The sequence below is a fragment of the Madurella fahalii genome (assembly GCF_045866475.1).
Source record: "Madurella fahalii IFM 68171 DNA, scaffold_3, whole genome shotgun sequence".
NCBI classification, from domain to species: Eukaryota; Fungi; Ascomycota; class Sordariomycetes; order Sordariales; genus Madurella; species Madurella fahalii.
In genome coordinates, this window is record NW_027263973.1 from 2,657,868 (window position 1) to 2,677,466 (window position 19,599).

At 54.4% G+C, this 19,599-nt stretch overlaps 6 protein-coding genes across 6 annotated transcripts; 2 read left to right on the forward strand and 4 right to left on the reverse strand.

The window, feature by feature from the left end:
- Window positions 1-3,837: 3,837 nt before the first annotated feature.
- On the forward strand, window positions 3,838-5,832 carry MFIFM68171_06252 (Anaphase-promoting complex subunit 4 WD40 domain-containing protein; the record flags this gene model as incomplete). The annotated part of the gene is made up of 2 exons (XM_071061672.1): window positions 3,838-3,884; window positions 3,984-5,832. 2 exons carry the CDS (start codon window positions 3,838-3,840, stop codon window positions 5,830-5,832), a joined length of 1,896 nt encoding a protein of 631 aa, XP_070917773.1.
- A 1,194-nt stretch (window positions 5,833-7,026) lies between these two features.
- MFIFM68171_06253 (uncharacterized protein) lies at window positions 7,027-7,938 on the reverse strand (the record flags this gene model as incomplete). Its single annotated transcript, XM_071061673.1, has 1 exon — window positions 7,027-7,938. One exon carries the CDS (start codon window positions 7,936-7,938, stop codon window positions 7,027-7,029), a length of 912 nt encoding a protein of 303 aa, XP_070917774.1.
- Window positions 7,939-8,500: 562 nt separating this feature from the next.
- MFIFM68171_06254 (uncharacterized protein) lies at window positions 8,501-9,824 on the reverse strand (the record flags this gene model as incomplete). Its single annotated transcript, XM_071061674.1, has 3 exons — window positions 8,501-9,132; window positions 9,197-9,325; window positions 9,374-9,824. 3 exons carry the CDS (start codon window positions 9,822-9,824, stop codon window positions 8,501-8,503), a joined length of 1,212 nt encoding a protein of 403 aa, XP_070917775.1.
- A 1,296-nt stretch (window positions 9,825-11,120) lies between these two features.
- MFIFM68171_06255 (Actin-like ATPase domain-containing protein) lies at window positions 11,121-13,825 on the forward strand (the record flags this gene model as incomplete). Its single annotated transcript, XM_071061675.1, has 9 exons — window positions 11,121-12,110; window positions 12,188-12,218; window positions 12,287-12,370; window positions 12,425-12,683; window positions 12,752-12,851; window positions 12,908-13,032; window positions 13,099-13,300; window positions 13,367-13,691; window positions 13,746-13,825. The coding sequence occupies 9 exons, from the start codon at window positions 11,121-11,123 to the stop codon at window positions 13,823-13,825; spliced, it is 2,196 nt and encodes a 731-aa protein (XP_070917776.1).
- A 280-nt stretch (window positions 13,826-14,105) lies between these two features.
- Window positions 14,106-15,743, reverse strand: MFIFM68171_06256 (uncharacterized protein; the record flags this gene model as incomplete). Its single annotated transcript, XM_071061676.1, has 5 exons — window positions 14,106-14,187; window positions 14,308-14,668; window positions 14,742-15,009; window positions 15,072-15,191; window positions 15,309-15,743. 5 exons carry the CDS (start codon window positions 15,741-15,743, stop codon window positions 14,106-14,108), a joined length of 1,266 nt encoding a protein of 421 aa, XP_070917777.1.
- A 2,239-nt stretch (window positions 15,744-17,982) lies between these two features.
- Window positions 17,983-19,071, reverse strand: MFIFM68171_06257 (Auxiliary Activity family 9 catalytic domain-containing protein; the record flags this gene model as incomplete). The annotated part of the gene is made up of 4 exons (XM_071061677.1): window positions 17,983-18,027; window positions 18,089-18,147; window positions 18,226-18,896; window positions 18,965-19,071. The coding sequence occupies 4 exons, from the start codon at window positions 19,069-19,071 to the stop codon at window positions 17,983-17,985; spliced, it is 882 nt and encodes a 293-aa protein (XP_070917778.1).
- Between the last annotated feature and the right edge of the window lie 528 nt (window positions 19,072-19,599).

A 19,599-nucleotide genomic window follows, 5' to 3' on the forward strand; every position in this document is an offset into this window, starting at 1 on the left:
ATTGTCCCTCGCCTGAGTTATGATGTGCAGGGACTGTTTGCGTCCATGGACCGGAGAATCTTTGATGAAAATCTCCGCATAAATTATACTTCAAGGTATTTGTCGGTGCAGAAACAGGTTGCCACTTGTTTGATACAGGGCTACTTACGTCAATGAATTCTATTTACCTTACCTGGGTATCCTATTTTACCCATGCTACTCTGTTCTGTTTCTCTGTTCGCTTAAGCCAAGTACCACAAGGCGTTGCCCGCTGGATACAGCACTGCATCGATTCGTAATTTAAACTCTATGGTGTGATCGAACATGAAACGAAGCTTTAGGTAATTACAAGCCCTTTTTGAAGACATGGGAGTTGCTAGTGTGCGGCCCTAACCCAACCACCACCAGTTCCCCGCCTGGATCGTCCTCTATTTGCATTTCCTTGCTCTCTCTGTCAAGAGTCTGAGCTACTTCTTCCCGCTCTATTAGGTCCCTGGGCAAAGAGAGCAAAGTCAGCTTTAGCTATCTTTCTATTTCAAGACGTGCCTTTACTCCTCAGCCCCGCAAACCTACCACGACTCATTCAGTATTTCTAGCCACGCCGCAGGCATCCTGTCGCGTAGCCCTAGCTGGCTATACGCTCGTCCAACTGTCCTCTCCCCATGCTGATGTGCCAGCCTCCTATCTAACCACGCCATCCTCGCATCAGCCTTATCCGTGAAACCGAAACCGATCTCTAACAACATACCATACCGTCAGATACCGTAGACAAAGAAACTCACAGATCTCAGGCTTTCTAATTGGCCATTCCTCCACTAATGCCTCTACCCCCGGTTGCCCACTTCTACTCCCATTGCCCGTGGAGCCATCTCCCTTACCGTAGTCATCTCCCCGGCCCTCCGCGGCTGCAAGATGCTCCCGACAGGAATATACCCGCCTATTGATCTCCGCCTCTAGATCATCCGTCTCGGCTTGCAGTGTGTCGAGGAGAAGGGCGTTAATCGAGTCCGCGATGTTATCGCCTAGGAGGCGTAGGGGACTGCAGGAGCGGGATGGTGGGGAGGAGGCGGAGGAGATGCCATTGGGTGCTTGGGGATTGGTATCATGGTTTGGGCCAAAGAGGCAGGGTCGGGAAGGTGGAAGGAGGTGAAAGTGAAGGTTAGGGCTGGGCATTTGTCCTGCTCTCATCAGCGAGAGGCGAGTGCGGAGGCGGGATTGGAGCTTGGAGGACTCGAGACTAAGTTGGAGCAGCGGATTGGGGATGTGGTCGGGGATCTCGTCACATTGCGGGTATTGACTGAGACTGGATAGAGGGAGATGGATTGTTGGTAGTGAGTCCAAAGTTTTTTGCTAACCTTAGGTGGATCCATGGAAAGGGAGGGCTGGACTGTAGAATGAAAGGGGTGTGATCAAGATCGAATAATGCCTTGTTTTCGCTCGGATGAGGACTGAGCGACTTCTCGGATGACAATGATGAAGGAGATCAAGCAGGATTCTTCACATGACGTTGAGGTCATGATGATGAGAGGGCCCGTGGTCCTGCAGCCGCTCGGACATTGATTCGAACTAACACCTGGAGTGACATATTCTAGTATACCGGCCAAGCACAGAACACTGACATTGGAGATGTCTCAATGTTTCTTGATGGATTCGAAACTCGCAGGCGCCGCTGAATCCCGCAACCCTTACTAGTTGGTCCGATGGGGGCTGCAGCTGCGGCCAACTTGGATGGCTCGAAGCCGGTGATTGTTGCAATGACCGGCCCCGGTGGTATCTGCCGACAATCTCATCTTGCTCTGTGTGTCTGTGTGTGCCAGGCGAAGGAATCATCTGTCTCCTACAGACGCTTGCTCAACCGGATCCCTTATTAATTATTGTCGCAGTCATTTCGGCTGGAATCCAACGACGCCTCGAGGGTACGACGGGCCCTGATTGATGGACAAATGAGGAGCGTTATCGGACTGTATTAGTATTTCCGGGTCGTGGCTGTTTTCGCATGCCGATCTAGTCAAGTACATATGCGCGACAGACGCAGTAACCGTGCAGCCGTTAAGAGGGCGGCACGGCAAGCTGTGCCGAAGCCACACACCTTGTGGGGGGCCATCAAAGGAACCGGTTAAGGCGTAGAGCACGGGACGACAGTACTTCCCCGCATGTGTATCATCCTGCGCTAGTTTACAGTAGGTTGCGAGTCGCCGTCACAGACCTGACTGTTGAGATTGGATTGGATGACGGTGCCGCAGGACTGAATTATACTTATCGTGGACTACGTATAGGCGCCAATAAGAGTACCAGGCTCGTCGTTGATTTTTTGGCTCGCATGTGTCGCACAAAACCACAGGTTCTGTTCCGCAATAAATACCCTCGGCCAACCGTTGAGGAATACCGGAAACGGTCGCTCCCACAGGCAGTCGGACCCAAGAAAGGATCAAACACATGCAAGCCAAGATACGGGGCCCTGCCTGGCTGGGGTTAGCCTCCAGGGCCAGCGGGGTAGCGTGGTATTCACGGTGGGTGCTGGTGGCGGCCCAGCTTCCGGATCATTAGCTCTGGGCTAGCGTTGAGCGTTTGTCCGGGTTGCGCTGCGCGAGAGCACGCGAGGCCTTCGATCAGATTGACGATCCCTCCAGAATAGGGGCGTGTAAACGGGCACAGCCGAGAGCCGCCGACGTGGTCCCGGGCATTCGGCCGTCGGTGGAATGTAGGATCGCCGTGTTTGTATGATACATCACACATACATATACAAACATCCATACCTATCAGTTACTCGGACGAAACGGCGGCCATGGGCTCTGCATCTGCTGCCCGGGAAAACGTGGCTGACCAGGGTTGACATCTGCAGGTTCCAGACCGTTTTCAGCCTAGCAAGCACCTCACTTGCTGAGGGGAAAATTTGTCACCGCATGCTCTCGGGCCGTCTGCTATCGGCTGCCACCTTGAATTTTTGACGGGCCAACAGCTGTTTGAGATTGCGCTTGAAGAAGAAGCCCCTCGGGCCATTGGCCGTCTCGGTGACAAATTCAGGTCTTGTATCTGTTGAGCAATATTGGGAGAGGTGCGTCAGCCCGCCAGCGCTGCAATGCTGACTGCATCCGGATCTTTTCACCGCTCCCCAACACGCGTCGCTCCTACGGTAGGGAACGGCGGCGGGTTCGGATAAGCAGCGACACGACAGAAGACGCTGCTGCCCATCATCGAAAAGGCCAAGATGGCCAGCACAAGGACCGTTGCTAGCGAGTCCGGACTATCTCGCTCGATCCAGAATGTCCGGTGCTACCGTACCTAAGAGGAACAGGCTATCGGGGTCTCGGTCCCACCTCCCCACCAGACTCCCCACCAGACTCCCCACCAGGCGCAACCACTGGGCTGGCACCCGGGAGCCCGTGGGTGACTGGGGTCGATGGGTTGGGAGGGCTGCCAAGCGGCGCAACGCGGCCAGGAACAGGGGGAACCTGGCCCCTGGCCCTCGTCTCGGTGCGGAGGAAAGGACCACCAGGAGGGGATGCCATCCCACCGTGCCAGCAGCCATTGGCTCGCCGTCCGTTCTAGCCTGAAAGCTGCAAATTGAGGGGAGCAGCGTGCAGACAATACAAGTCGAGCCTCCCCGGACCTGGCGCCGCACGCTCTCGACTTCCCACGCGATACGACTCTGCGGGTTTTTATTCTGCTGCGTCGTGGCTTTTCCCGAGCCTTTGTCTCAGCCCTCTCGCCCCGAGCAGTAAACCCATGCGCCTGAGAACCAGGTAGCCGGAATTTCCACCTCGTTGCCGCCCTCGGCCGCTTCCTGACTCGAGAGTCAACCTGCGCACCCGTCCGACCGACGCCGAATTCCCAAAATTCCCAAGACACCCAGAGAAGATGGATCCGTACGCCCACGCAGCCGAGGGGACGGACGAGAATATCGCGTAAGCTTCAGAATCTCTCGTTTCAACGGTGCACAGCCGATGCAGTTGCGATACAAGACTGGCTAAGCCGAAGCGGACAGCAGCTGACTCGGTGCCCAGGGAACGGTTCGGCCGGCTGAGCATGGGAGGTCCGGGCGCAAAATCGCCGCGCCATGCGCCGTCAATGTCGTCGCTGGACGAGAGGTACGACGGGCGGCGCAGGATTCCGTCGGGAGGCGTGCCGGTGCCGTGCACGCCCGACTCGGCGTGGTATCCCGGGCAGGAGGAAGGCTTCCGCATGCCGAATTACGACTTCAGGCAGCGGCCCACCGCTAGCCCGCCCGTGCACACGACGCCGAGGGCTCCGTCGTTTCACAGAAAGGACTCGTACGCATCCGAGAGACGCCCGTCCAGGGGATCGTCGGCTGGCTACAGCCTGTACCCCGCATCCAAACCACCCACCACCAAACCTCTGCCGCCCATTCCGCTGCTCGCCAAGCCAAGTTCACGCCACATTGCGTCGCGGCTCTCGCAAGACGGCTCGGATGCAGCGTCCAGGGACACGTCCCGCTACTCGCAATCGTCACGGAGCACCAACACGCTGGAGCGTGTGCCCACGTCCAACAGCGCGGCCTCGCCGACTTCTCCCACTGCGTCAGCGCCGCCTCCGCTGCTAGACGAGTTCCGCGCGCGATTCCAAGCACAGCTGCAGGAACCGCACAACAGCTGCACCCCCGTCGCACTCGTCCCTTGGAAACAGCTCGTATCCGAGGACAAGGGTTCCAAACCCAAAGACCCGTCCATCTATTTTTTCGACATCTCGACCACTTCGGCCACCCTCGCCAGCAAGCATGGCAACAACATCATCAGGATATGGTCCGTCGGTAGCGGCGAAGTCCAAAGCAACATCAAAATCTCGTGCTACACCACGGCCCAGGCGCGCTCTCGCGAGTACTTTGTGCGCAGCCATGCCATCCTTTCCGAACCCTCCAATCTGATCGCCGTTGCCACGTGCTTCGGCGACACGCTTGAGATCTGGGACTGGGGCCGGAAGAAGAAGCTCCAAACCATCGACGGCGCCGAGCGCTGGGCCGCCGTCCGCTCCAACGTCATGGAGGCCGGCTGGTGCCCGCTGGTCACGTACCACGGCGACAACGACACACTCGACCTGTACGCGCCCACGCGCTCCAAGAAACCCTTCAAGAAATCCCGCACCATCGACTTCCGGGCAGCCAACCTCCCAGTCATGCCCAAATACCCCGAGCTCGCCTTCTCGGCCACCGGCCCGTTACTCGTAACCGCTTCGGGACCGCGACCGCCCCGCCTCGGCCACCCGCCCCCCGAACGCGAAACGCTCCTCGTGGCGTGGGAGATCCACGACTCGGCCCCGGCCAACACGCCCTACAAGGTGGTGGCGCCGTGGCAGCACGCCGAGCTCGACACGGCGCTCCCCTCGGGGCTGGCCACGTACGGCAGCGTGGCCGTGTCGATCTGGATCCCCGCGAGCTACAAGGCGGTGCCCGTGCCCGCGGCGCGCGGCGGGTCGGGCTACAACCTCGCGCCCGTGCCCGTCCCGTACCGGCACGTGCTGGTGTGGGACTTCTCGGCCGCGTCGACTAAGACGTTCCGCATCCCCAACGCCGCGTCGTGCGTGTCGCCCGACTGCCGCTTCGTGGCCTACTGCGACGCGCGCGGCGTCGAGAGCGGCGCCAGGGGCTGCCTCGCCGTGCTGGACGCCATGACGGGCCGGATGCTCTGGTGCTGGCCCGACCCGGAGGCAGGCCCGTCCGCGAGCGGCGTGCAGCCCGGCTTCGAGCAGCTCGGGGACCTGAGCAAGGTCACTGAGATGTGCTTCTCGGCCGACGGCGGCTTCTTGTTTGTCGGCGACTCGGAGGGCGGTATTGGGGTGTTTGAAGTGCGCGAGATGGCGGGCGGTGGGGGGGTGGGGTTGAGAGGGGTTGCTCTTTAGGTAAGACAAGGTAATTGGTTAGTTCGTTACCTACTTAGGTACCTTAGTTAGTTCGTGACTGTGTTGGCTGAGATATGAGACACGAGATATGAGCTGGGGGGGGAGAGAGGCGGGTGTCATGTGTCATGTGTGATATGATGGTGGGGGATGATAAGTTATTGTAATGAGATTTTTTTTTTCTAACATGGAATAGTCTAGCTAGTGCTCTGCAAAGAGCTGGATAGCTGGGCAGGCGGGGCGTGAAGGCTTGTCTTGTTGAGGTTCTAGGTAGGAAAATGGTTTGCTGGTTGGGAGGTTGGGTCCTACTCTACTTGCGTTGGTTTTCTTTTCCTTTTCTCTCCTTTTTCTACTTTACGAGGATACCCACCTTCTCCCCTTTGGCGCACACGCGGATAGTTGGCTGGGTGTATTGTCTCCCGGATAAGAGACGGGGGATGGGATATAGTTAGTTATTGATGGAAACGGGTAAAAAAGGGGTCTGAGACGGGAATCAAAAATTGCGGCTCTTGTAGCTAACTGTCGTTGTTCTAAGGGGCTGTGAGTTGAGGACGGTAGTTTAGGGGCTCTGTTTATTAAGATTCTGTTTGGCATATTATGTTTCTGCCTTTCCTGATGCGGTGAATACAAAACCCCAAAACCAACATTAGGTTTTCGCGCTCTGTCTGTAGAATCGAGCTTTTAGCCTGAGCCGGCTTTAGCTGAGGGCGATGGAGCCTAAGAGGGGCCCTAGATTTCGTGAACAGCCGGCTGTTATTGCGTGTGAATTCGATTCCACCGATGACTACGTTGGGTATGATGGGTGCCGGCCTTGGCGACATGGATGGTTTCCGTGGGCTTTGCTGAGTCCATAGCAAACCCAACTTGTTGATGTCCTTGCCGCAAAGCCACTACACTTCGGCGGTTCTGGACGACGTCGAGGTTAAAAGATTTTGAGTTTGCGCAATAAATAGCGGGCGTGTCGCTTCCTCGTTCTTTGCTGTGTGCATGGAATATGCAGCGTACAACACAATGATGCATTACGGGGGCTGCTTTGCCCGATCATGTATCTGACTATTACTTCTTAGGGTAATATCTTTCCCACCGTATCGAAAGCGGTCGTCTTTCTTTCCCCTTTCTCCTAATATCTAGTTTCCGGGCATATATAATGTTTCATACACGTAATTATGGATATATTTTTAAGGCCAGCTACTTCCCTCAGGGCGTTTCCGAATCTCGGCCAACAGTCAAAGGGGTCCAGACGCCTGCATCAATGTCCTTCTTTATCCGATCTCGAACTTCCTGCGACGGCCGTGCAAAGTTTCCGGTCTTCTCAAACCATTCCTCCTCCTCGGGCGTATCTTCCCTACCGAAATAGACATTCCTGTACGGATACCACCCGAATCTGTCCACGATCGGTTTGTGGACGTCCATGAGCATACACATCCAATAGGTATACTTCTGGATGTTTGCCCCATCCTGAGGTGCTCCCTCTTTCACGACACGGGGAAATGCGTAGATATCCGACAGGATCATGCTCCGTTCCTCGCGATACGGGTCGTTGGTACCGGTGAGCTCCTCAACTTGTCGACGAGTCTCCTCGGTGAAGGCTACTGCGCGCTCCTGGACGGCGACCTGATCCATATGGACAAATGGCGTGCCAAACCACGTCCTAACGACGACCCAGTAGTCAAGCGTGACAGAGTCTCTCCAGCGAGCCCACGAGTGCGGTTTCTGGGCAGCGGGCAATGCGTCTAGAGCCTGGGTGTATCTCAGATTGATGACATCGAAGTACGCGTTCGTCCAGCGGGTGTCGATGCCTCTACAGAGCCGACGCGGCATCTGGTCGAGGAGGAGCTGCAGGCCGAGGGCTTGACGCGGGAAGTCCGGATCCGATAGGGGCGGCAGAAACGTGGTTAGATCCGGTACGTTCTCCAGCCCGAGCTCGCTGAGTGTGAGCAGGACGGGCCGGACCTGCTCGATAACTTTGCCGGGAAGCCCTTCTCCCCAGGAGAAGTCGCGGCCGACCCGAGCGAAGTCGATAGGGTCTTTGGTCGAGTAGGGAATCACCGTGTCGACAAGGAGGTGGAATAGTGCGGGGGTGAGGAGAGGGCGAAGTCGATCCGACATCATGAGGTTAGTGCTATCTTTCGATGTCCGGCTCAGAATGGGTTTAAAAAATAAAGATGAAAATAAAAAAAATAAAATAAAAAATAGAAGCAAGATTAAACATATAGGGGATTTTCCATCTTAAATTAGGACCAGCCGGAATTGAACCTCAGAATCTCCTCGGGAGGACCGGGGTTGGAGCGTTGAGCGGGGCTGTCAGCGCGGCACACCCGGATAAGATCAACATTGGAGCAAGAGAATACGCTGAACACAGGTGATACTGGGCCCGTGTAACATAGTGAACTATAGGCTGAGACGAGTACTCTCGTAGCTGGATATGGGAAGTGTCCATAAGGTACGGAAACTAGGACGGAGCCCAAGTTTTACCACGGACGCTGGTGACAGGTGTATTTGGTCCGGTAGACAGGCCGTTTTTCTTGGGATCGTATTCGTACTAGGACTAGTTTGATGACGATATGAGCGGCACAATAATCCACACATAGCTACTACTTCCGAGCCGCCGTGTCAATTGATTCCTCGGTCACCATGCTCAGAATACTTAATTAAATACTCCCTGGCAAGTCTAGACTAAGACAACGCCTTTGACCACCAGAGAAAACCCACCCTTCCCCACATCAGCGTCATCAGTGACGAAGTTATCACAATCGACCAGACAGTTTCTAACGCTGACCCCAATACCGTAATCCTTTGTCAGCTCACCCTCCGGTCTCGAGTACAGCGCCGGGAACAGACAGAGCTTGATGCTCGAATTTTCCTCCGCTTGACGCTGCCTCGGCCAACCCTTAAACTTCTTCCCTAGTGCCCTTGGCGGGACAAAAGCGCTATAGCCGTCGCCATCGCGTATCATCGTATCTGGATCGAACACATCGCCTGGGCCGAAAAACACAAGCTTGGACTTGCTCCTCGATAGCACCAAACCCTGCTTGAGCTTCAAAGCCCGAACAAAGGCCTCGGTGAAGACCTTGGCCACCGGGTTCTCGGCGTGGGATGGGTGGCCGTCAGCCGGGAACAGGCCGTCTGGCTCGGCGCCGACCATTGTTTGATCGTTGGGCAATATGAGATGTGCTAGGGCGTTGCAGAACTGGTCAGAGAGGATCTTTGCGGTGGTCTGGAGGATGTGCGATTTAAAGTATCCTCCTGACATGACGGACTTGCAGGCCAGGATATCTAATTGGTAGAGCGTCTGTGGTCCGGCTGAGGTCCTGTTGGTCAGCTGGGCCTATCTGATAGTGAGTGGCGAACAAATGTAGGTAGGTACCTTTAGCCAAGATATGGTTTCGATATTGGTCGAGTATCGGCGACTCTCTGGCGAGGAAGTCGGGGAACTTGGATTCGAACACCAGCTCGCTGATCCCCGCGGCGGCAAGGGCCCTGACGATGTGAAAGTCTGAGACGTCAGCGTCTACGGTCGAAGATATAAATTGATTGAAGCTACACCGAGCCACGCGCTGCGTCCAGGACTCCGTCTCCTTAGCTTCCTGTATGGTGTTATGGGTGTTGGTTAAGGCTGTAGGAATCGTAATCTCAACTGATGAGCATGCGTCTTTGAGGTCGGTGGCGATCAACTCAAATTCCTGCCAAATGGTTCGGTCCGATGGTTTGAGCGAGTTTGTTTCGGCCTTGGCGATGATCTGTCGCTGGCTGGTCATCTGTTCAAGTTGGCCCTTAAGCAGAGAATTTTCGTATCGAAGGTCTCGCTGCATGAGAACGTCGTCGCTATATTCGACCGCCTTGCTCGCACTCTCCCGGATTTGTCCGCATTCGAACTCGGCTGAAGAGAGGCGGTTGCATAGTGTGAAGATGTAGTGTTTTTGTTCCATATTCTCTCTCAAGACCATCTGCAGCTCCTCATCCTTGGCTGCAAGCTTCTGCTCAAGCGCTCTCATCTGGATGTCGTGGTTTGCTGCCAGGGGTGGCGTTCGCGAGGAACTAGGGGGGGTTTCTGCAGATGGTCCTCGGCCTTCTTCCTTTTTGACCCTTGGCAGGAGAGACGCAGTTTTGGTTCTGGCTCGACTTCGTTCCCTGCTCCCACGTTTAGAGCTTAATGCTTGAGTTTCTGCCTGATTTGGCTAGAAATCTCAGTTCTTAGTTCATCTCATACTGGGCGTTCTGGATTTTGAGGAATACGAACCCGTTTTCCACTCGTCCTCTTCTCCGCATCCTCAGCCTGGCCAACGTACTCGTCAAGACCTTCAAACTCTGGTGTCGCATGAATAGAAAGAGTCGACGTCTCTGAACACTGGCGGTGATCTGACGAGACCGTGCGGGATCGGGATTGTGATTCCAGAGGGGTGCTTCTCAACCAGTAGCGGCTCTGTGGGGCCTCGATACGGCTTTTCTCCTCACGGATGTTCTCACGATCGTCGTCAGTGTAGCCAACTAGAAATGTAGATCCTTCGGAGAGAAAATCGTCTAATGTGTCGTATTCCCCCTCGCGCCCATACGTCTTGTGTTCCCTCTTCAGCGCTTGTCGTATCAATTTTGCTGTTACTTCCTTCCCCGTACTTCTTGCTATATGGTGAATTGCTGTGCTGTCGAAATCGACTTTGTGCTCCAGGGAATAATCCAGGCACGCAAGAAGCTTATTGACATCGCTCCTCTTCCAAACGAATCTCGGTGTCCGCCGTTCCCGGCGACGCTTCGATCTTCTAGCCATAGTCTTTGTGCTTGATTGCGGTCGCCGAGGCTCTCAAAATATGTGTAATTAATGCATCAAAGTCAGAGGTGGCGTGAAGTCTCTCGGCCGGGGAGACTGAGCGCGACGCAGAAAAGTGCGAGGATTGGATTCAGCCTCGCGGGCCTCTGTGGTGTTGTTATTGCGTCCCGTGCGTCTCGGGGTCGCCAACATGCATTCGGCCCTTCTATGATTGGTTGCTATATATCGTTGATGTGGGCAGTTGTCGCGGAAAGACCTTGCTTGTCCCTCGTCTATTGGCCCCCGTGTGCTACTCTATCTTGCAAGGTGCCGGGGGACCTGGCCTGTTCCAAACTTCGGCAATTCATTTTGGGGAAGGGAAAGGGGGGTAGGGCGTAGGGGGTGGGAGCCTTGAGGCCGCCACGTCAGGCGTCAGGTGGTAATTAACAAACTTGAGTGCTGACCATGGGCTCGCAATCTTGATTATTCCCTAGATCCTTTCCTTTTCTTTTTCCCCTGGCTCTCCAACAACCCCAATAATATCGCCATGGACGACTCGGGAGAGTCTACAGCGACCTTGGAGATGGGTGATATCACCGTCTGCCACCACCCAAGCATCATGGACAACGTCGTACCCGAAGAAGTCCCAGATTCCTTGCTGGAAGACCCAGAGGTGCCCGATCATTCCAAACGCCTGATCATGGCCGTTGACTTTGGAACTACTTACTCAGCGATCGCATACGTTGCCCTTGAAGAGGGAGAGTCGGCCGGCTACCTCGATCCCACGCGTATTTGCGCGATAAAAAATTATCCCGACGACGCAACCTTTGGGAGCTTGGACGACGAAATGAGAAGTGAGGTTCCGACCGAAGTGATATACCCTTTGGATCGGAACTTTCGCAAGAAGGAGGGCTTGAATGCCGGAGCGAGGGAAGCGCCACAAGAGGATGTACCGACTCCTGGCATTGGCGAACTCGAAGTTCAAGCCGATCCTGGTAACCCTCTGGCCATATTCGGGGGGCAATACAACTACGATTCGGATCAAATGTCCATCGACGAAACCACCTCGTTCCGCTGGGGATACGGAGCTCACGAGGTCTGGGGTAGGTCTGCAACCCACGCCGATCCGAAGAACAAGCCCCTTGCTTGTTTCAAGTTGCTTCTCGATAGCAGCCCAAGAACGGAAGCAATTCGGAACGATTTGAACGTAACCTTGCGGGAGCTCAAGCGAAAAAAGATCATCAGGGACCCCCTTGATGTTATCACCGACTTCCTGACCTGCCTCTTACGGCACGCGAAATCAGAATTGGAAAGCGCCGGGTTTGATGACAGTTACAAATTGGAGACGGTCCTCTGCGTTCCGGCCATTTGGAGTCAGAAAGCTTGCCGGGATATGCAGACTGCCATGGCCAAAGCCATGGGACAAGCGGGGTTTCAAGGCGTCGATGTCCGGAATAACAGCATCGAGAATCTCTTTATTGTCTCCGAGCCAGAAGCTGCGGCAGCATTTGTACTGGCCGAATCACGCGATATCTCGGTAATTGACACACCTGTCGCCTGGCCCATGGGTGACCATACAGTGATTACGAAGTGTGCTGACGCTGTGGACATCAGCCAGGCAATACATTTGTCCTGTTGGATGCGGGTAAGATAAACTTAGGGCTGTTGATCAACTATTTCCGTTTATCCCCATGGTTACTAACATACGTCTAGGAGGCGGAACTGTTGACGCTAACACTTACACCGTAAGCGCGACAACGCCACTACGGCTGACTCGAGAAGTGGTTCCGCCGGGTGGTAAGCATTAAGTTCGATCATCTTCCAATACCTAGTGAGGCTAACAGGAAATAGGCGGTCTTCACGGATCCAGCTACATCAACGAGGGTTTCCGCACTCTCCTTCGAGATCTCCTTGCCGACGAAACGTATCTCGAGACCGAGGATAGCACCATCAACGGGTGCATCGAGAAGATCATGATCAGTGATTTCGAGTACAAACTCAAGCGAACCTTTAACTGCTACGCGGCGATGGGCAACAAGCAATTCGACATTCCGGGCCTTCGTGCCAACCCCGAAAAGGGCTTCAGGAGGGGTAGCCTCCAGATTCCCGTGTAGGTTCTCGGTCGGAGTACCGTATTTGTCCAAGGCCAATCGTCTCATTTCACCGACCACCTCTTAGGAATAAGATCCAAGAAATCTTCCTTGAGCGCCTGGATGGCATCGGGTCCATCATGGAAGAACAAATCGACAAGGCGCTAGAAAAGGATACCAAAGTTGAGGTGTGTTATGCCGTCGTTTCACGTTCCCTGAGTGGGAAGCTAAGAATGCCGTTCAGAAAGTTCTTCTCATCGGTGGATTTGCTAAATCGGCCTCACTGCGGAGATATCTCAGCGACCGTCTCAAACGCTTTTGTCGTCGAAAGAACTGCCCTGTTCCGACACCTCTACAACCCCCCAACACGTACGTCCTATCAACCGTTGCACATGCATGACCGGGGCATGTACAAGTTGTACTGACGCATCCCAGTGCCACAGCGGTTGCTCGTGGTGCCGTTCTCCGTGCCTTCAACAAGGAGCGGGGCCCCCGCAGATACGCAAAATCCAGCTACGGAATTCTGCGAACCGAAATCTGGGAGGAATTCTCTGAACATCAAGAGGCCAAAAAGTCCTATGATCGTCATGACGGCCTGGCCTACGCAGTTGACACTATAGATTGGGTATTCAAATTGGTAAATAGTTATCCTCTTCATCTCCTTCTCGCCGCTTCCTGAACTAATCAACAACACGAGCAAAAGGGCCAAGTAGTGGAACCTGTCTGGAAATGCAAGCCGTTCCTGTGCACTCACACGTTTGACTGCAAGCCGGTGCGGCCCCTGATATGCAGAGAGGTCTTGTATGTGTCGGATCGATCCACGGAATCGCACTACCAGCTACGTCATCCCAAAAACGCTGGAGCTGAGAAAATCGGAGAGATCGTCGTCGACTTTACCTTTCTGCGCGATGAGGGCGTAATACAGCCCGTGGACGGAGGAGTGAACCAGGATGGCAAACGCGTGGGGAAGCGGCACTACCGGGTGACGTACACCATGGTGATAAAGGTTGTGGATCGTGACCTGAGATGTGAGTCTCTCAAAGTAAAGGATTGTATAGGGTGACTTGGCTAACATTAGTAAGGCTACGCAATATACGATGGTCGGGTCAGGAAGAAATGCAAGATCAATATCGCCTCTGCCTTCCGGCCAGGAGTGAAATAGGGATTTGTGTGCGGCAAACTAAGTAATGGATTCTTTTTTTTTTTTTTTTTTTTAAAAAAAAAAAGAAAAAAAGAAAAGAAAAAAGAAGGAGGGGGGGGGGGGACGACGCCGGTACAGATCACGGCTGCCGGGAGCGCCCCGGTTAGATGGAGCAAACATGAGTACACTGTAATCAGATGGAATGTAGTTTTACAGTGCCACCGGCGTTCGTTTCATCCTATCTTACGATTACCCAGTTTTCGGGTCAAATACTATTACATGCTCAATTTCCCTTCACTTCTTATGCGCCGCCGCGGCGAGCCCTGATTCCAGCCCAGTATTCAGGTGCTTCAGCAGTCGTCAACACGTCACTGACGACAGGGCTACCCTGCGTTGTATAAGGGGTTAATTAGTCTAAGCCTCGGGTGTGTGTACCACCTGACCCGGGCAACTGATGGATGTAGGAAGGCGTTGAAGATCGTATGTATAGCGAAGCTCATAACAGGAGATCGTCGTCATCCGCAAACGGATCGTCCATCTCAGCCGTCGGTACCTGTGCAGTGGTGGATGCTGAACCTGAAGCCGCCCCATCCCGGGGCTCGGTTCGCGAAGGCCCAGCCTGAGCGGAAATATGGGAGGCGTATGTATTGCTCCTTCTAGCGGGCCCGCCGTACATGTCCGCCGTGGACAGTGGCCCTGGGGCGGTTTGCACCTCGTCTTTCCCCTTGTCCTTCCCCTTATTGTCGGCTTTGGGCTTGGACTTGGGTTTGCTCTTTGCCTTGCCTTTCTCTTTGGTAATCGCGAGGCGCTCATTACTCGCCTTGACCCACTCTTTGGTGACGTTGTTGCCTTCGCTGTCGACAACTTGGATTGAAGTGAGCTTCCGCGCTTGAGGAGGGCGCCATAGGCCGATGCGGGATCGGATGATCGAGCTTACCTCTGTAGCCAAACTTTCTCATGATCTCCTCGTGCGAATAGTCCCCTTGAACGTCCTCGGCATGGCATCTCTCTCTGGCCTTCTTTTGTAGAAAGTGCTTCTTGGCCCGGTTACGGAAAAACGGGTGGGCATCAAAATTGTGCATGATGTTGCTCGTCACAAAGTCGCCATCGCACCGGACGACAAACCAGCCAGGCCCTGCCGCTCGGTATTCAAAGATGAAGTCGTTTCCTTCGACCTCCTGCGACTCGATTGTGCGTATGTCGGTCTATGCAACAGAAGACTGTTAGTTGGGGCATCTTCCAAGCGTGATGAAGCGGCCCAACATACCAGGCCCTGGGTATCTTCGGCGTCCGAGGACAGATCGTAAACCTCTTGATTGCCTAAATCAAGCCGCGCTCGTTTGGCAGAGGGTGTTACATCGGGTTCGACATGGCTAGGACGTTTGTTCTAAAAGTTGGTTAGTGTACCTTGGTATACACCAGGGCACTATATCGTAATTTGACTTGCCTTGGTTTTTCCCGTGTCCGATCCGTTCCCGTCTCCCATATCCTGAATCACAGTTACGCTGTTGTCAATGCCGCCGTCCGTAATATCGACATTTAGACCGTCCGTAGTGTGGTCGGGCCTATTAGGCTCAACGTCTATCGTATCGGTATCGGTGCTGATTTCGGGAGCATTGGCTGTGGGAGTCGGCAAGATGGGTATGCCATATTCCCTCTGCAGCTGGGCTATGACGGACAGAAATAAGCTTCGCAATAAGTCTCTCTGGTCCGGTATAGCAAGGCGTACGGCCTCGGCTAGTTCTTCATCCGGTTCGGCAGCGATGACCTTGGAGGTAAAGGCGGCGGTTCTGCGGGACCACATCTCGATGTGGGGGCGGATGCCTTCGATAATACCTCGCTCGGCATTCCTGGACTCATTGGTGATGTTAGAGTGCCAAAATGAGACTGTTAGCTTGCGCAGTTCGCGCTGCTTTCCCGTAAGCCACTCGTCGTCCATAACTTGAGTGCTGGGGGGATTGGAGCGCGGCTGGTGCTGGGTGGGCAGAGTACACCTGGGGACAGGTCTCTAGACTTTGAGTTGGTAAGGGTCTCAGTAAAATGGTGGACAGGTAGGGGCAGTAGGGGCGGATAAAGAGGACGGAATGGCAAAGGGAGGAGTCGAGAAAGAGAATGAAGTTTGGAGCAAGGCGCGTGATACTCGAGAGATAAGGTCCATCAGACCCCTGCCCAGGCGCCCTCCACGGCATTGGCCTAGGTATCTCCCACAAGTGCGTCGCCGAGGTTGCGAGTTGAACACGACCACGAGTTCAGCCTTGTCAAAACCGATCTGCGTTGCTATCCTGTTGCCACTGAGGCTGGCGGCGAAGGGTATCATTGAGAACACAGCCGCATTTATGCTTGATTCCGGGGATGTGGCTAAGGCGTGCCCTAGTAACGGGAGGGTCCTTAAGCGCGGCCGACTGGGGAGGCTTTTCCCTTCAAGTACTACCCCGTTTCAGACAGCGGGGCCGGGAACCACTGGATTGTGCTCTAAGTACGAACCCTGCAACACCCTGTCACCCGCCGTTTGCAACGTCATAGCGGAAGTGCACCCCGGGCCGGGTGCATCCTTCGTGGCGGCCTCTTTCGTATCAGATTCTGCCAGCAAGGCGGAATGGCTTGTTGCCACTTTGCAAGCACAGGTAGAAGGGTAGCAGCCGAATATCTCTGTTCATGCCTGCCAAGCACTGTACAGGAACCTAAAACACCGTGGCAAGTTACTCTGCACACGCATGGAGGGCGGGCGTCAGCTCCTCGTATTCCCACAGTGTCAGCCGACGATCGCACGGCCCTCGCTGCACTTCCTCGCGCATAGTCACAAACAATAAACGCCGGCCAAAGCATCACCCAGAACTCGTCAACTTGATAGGCTTATCGAGCAATTAAATTACGTAGATATTTTTGGCAAGTTGCGCACCAGACCGGGCATCCAACTGCTGATAAACGGACAACACGCGATACCCTTCGGCAGATAATCTCGTCTGCTTTTGCTCGATATATGCCTAGAGAAGCAAGTAGTAAGAGCTCTAGCATAGCTCTCGTGTCTCATCTAACGTAATATGTTAGTATAATTATAGGCTATGCGTGCAGCGTGAGGCAAACTGAATGATGAATCTTCAAGAAAAGTCTTTTTCCAACGCATGGCAATTAATCCATTGGCGTAAATAGGCTACCGGCACTAATAGTAATCACTACTTCTCTGTCGCGCTGGAAACCGCACTTGTGGAGCTCGGCTCTCACCGGCGAGCTCAGCAGCTCATCACGTGAGCTTGCCCAGACCATTTCCTTTGTGTATTTAAAGCCAGTTCTTCAGTCTCCTACTGCAGTAGATAGATCTTCAGAGACTTCAACCTTTCCACGCACTTCCCACGCCCTCTGCTGAGCTCCTGTACGCGTGACATTCTCTTATAACAGTGGCTTATCCCCCGTCAAAACCCTTAATTCTAATACCAGTCTACGCTGCGTAGCATAGGCAGCTGATCTTCAAGACTCCCGATTTTTATATCTGCTAATTTCAGGCTAGTGGATTAACTTTAAAACCTGGTACACGTCTAAACACTGTTAGCATTACACACAACACGTTTACATCTAGCCTAAGGGGCTTGCCGCCTTACCAAGGGCGCTGTTGGGAATTTGGTTATTTATGGGACGAGTTAGTTGTAGTACTAGGGAATTACTAGTAAGATATGAAAACGAGTCCGTTGCAGAATGCTGCCGTATTTAACCCTCCTGTCGGAGCCACTGATCTCAGATAGCGCGGGCTATGACGGTCTCAAGTACGCCCTCAATAGCGTCCTATCGAGTCACTGTTACTCTTCAAAGTTCCGCCAGAGTAGCCTAGACAAACCGACACAAGCCCGGTGCCCGTACAATCGGAGGTAACGGATCAAATGCTTCAGACTTGGAGTCGAGTCACCATTCGATGAGAATAGTCATTCACAGATATTGCGGCAGCTCCATTTCATAATTCTCCCCAGCACACCCTCTGTCTAGCAAGGCCCCCCCTTCATGCCCGTGCTGTCCAGGGTTTGGGGCTTTGCTAGGGGCAATAGCCCCTTCGCCTGTTCGTTCCCGTGTCTCTCGGAGACTCTCCTAACTGCTATCCATACCTAGCCTATTGGCCTCTGTGCAAAGGATCGGACGATGGATGAAAATGGATGGACCGAAGAGAGAGTCTGGCTACGTGAAATCCAGCCCTACTCTTCGCCCGTCCAGAGCTTCGGACCGGGAATCGTGTAATTCTATTCAAGTTAGAATATCCAACTGCCCATTCAGAGGCTTGTAGCATGGGCGCCAGCTTACATAAGTCACATGCCCGACGGCAACGTGGTAAATGTCCTTGGCGATGGCGATTCCGGTGTCTACGTTGATTGCGGAGCAATCATGTCAGCAAATGATATTGTCTATTATTTCGGGGACTAAGGACAGGCAGGGCTTACCCTTTTCCGAGTACGCGCCGGGGAAAGCGACAAGGTAATCGGATCCGACAGGCGGAAGTCTGTCGCCGCCGCCCGTCACCGTCAGCTGCGCGCAGTGCGGGTACATCTGCACGGGCTCGCTGCTGCCGATCATGATGATCTCGTGGCGGAGGAGGTAGTTACCGGCCTTGAGGTTACGGGGGGTCGTCAGGTCCCACCGGCCATCCTGGAGGATCATCTTATACTGGTGCCACGCCAGCGACGAGCTGATGGCCATACCCACGCGTTCCTCTTCGGGCACCAGGGCGGTCTCGTAGATCTTGAACCACACCTTCTCGCCCTCGGGTTGGAACTTGTCGCACGGCCCGTTGCAGGCCGCCATATAGGCGAGCAGCGGGCCCGCGGCGTGCACCCACGTGTACGTGGGTCCGTGGCATGACATCGGCTGGGGTGGGTCGCCGGGCACCGACGGGGTCGTCGGATTGATGGCGTTGAGCGGGCACTCGGGCGCGATGTAGCCCACCGTGACGGTCGAACCGGCGCGGACGGGCGCATGCATTGTCGGAAGCAGGGTAGCGAGGGGATTGCCCCGATTGCACGCAAGGTAAGGGTGGCGCACACCGTAGATGGGGTCGGGCCACCAACGCCGCTGGATGCTTTGCTGACCCTCCTCCGCGGCCCATGGGTAATGTCTTGGGACGTGATTAGAAATAACCTGAACCCTGGAGGCAGCGCCGGCCGTTGAAGCCGTTATTCTCACCCAGCATAGTCAACACCATCAATGGTGTAGTTGTAAATCCCGCCGTGCGCTCGAACCTGAGCAAGGAACAAAAGGCCGGCCTGCAACAATAGTAGTAAGTCTTTCATGGCGATCATTGGCTGAAAAGCGTAGTCAAAGTTATGCCGACGTCAGGAGATAACAATCAGAATTCAAGAGCGACCAGTATTAATCGCTTGCTACTTGTGTCCCACGAGTTGTTATGTCGAGGCAAAACCCGCTTCTAGACACAGCTTTTAACGTAGTCCTCGAGTACTATCCTTGCAAATACCATATTGCAGCACATTACAGCGGCTTGAGGTTCGGAGGTAAACTCTCCGCTCTGCTCCGCGGGAGTAGACATCACAGCGCCCAGCACGAAACCCGGTGTAGCGGTAGCCAAAGCTGCCGTGTCCGTCACCAGTGCACTCAAAAAATATTAACGTCCCTCCAGCGCAACTCTTAGTGCCGGTTAAGTTATCAATTCTAATCGGCAATTACTCGCCTGGCAGAAAGTATCGCTCCGTAGGATCCTGGGAGACGAAACGGGCAGGTGGGGAGACCATTGCAGCATACACTGCATACTTATTCAAGGTTCGGAAGTCCAAAGCTAACGAGCGGGCCGCCAGGGCACTGGC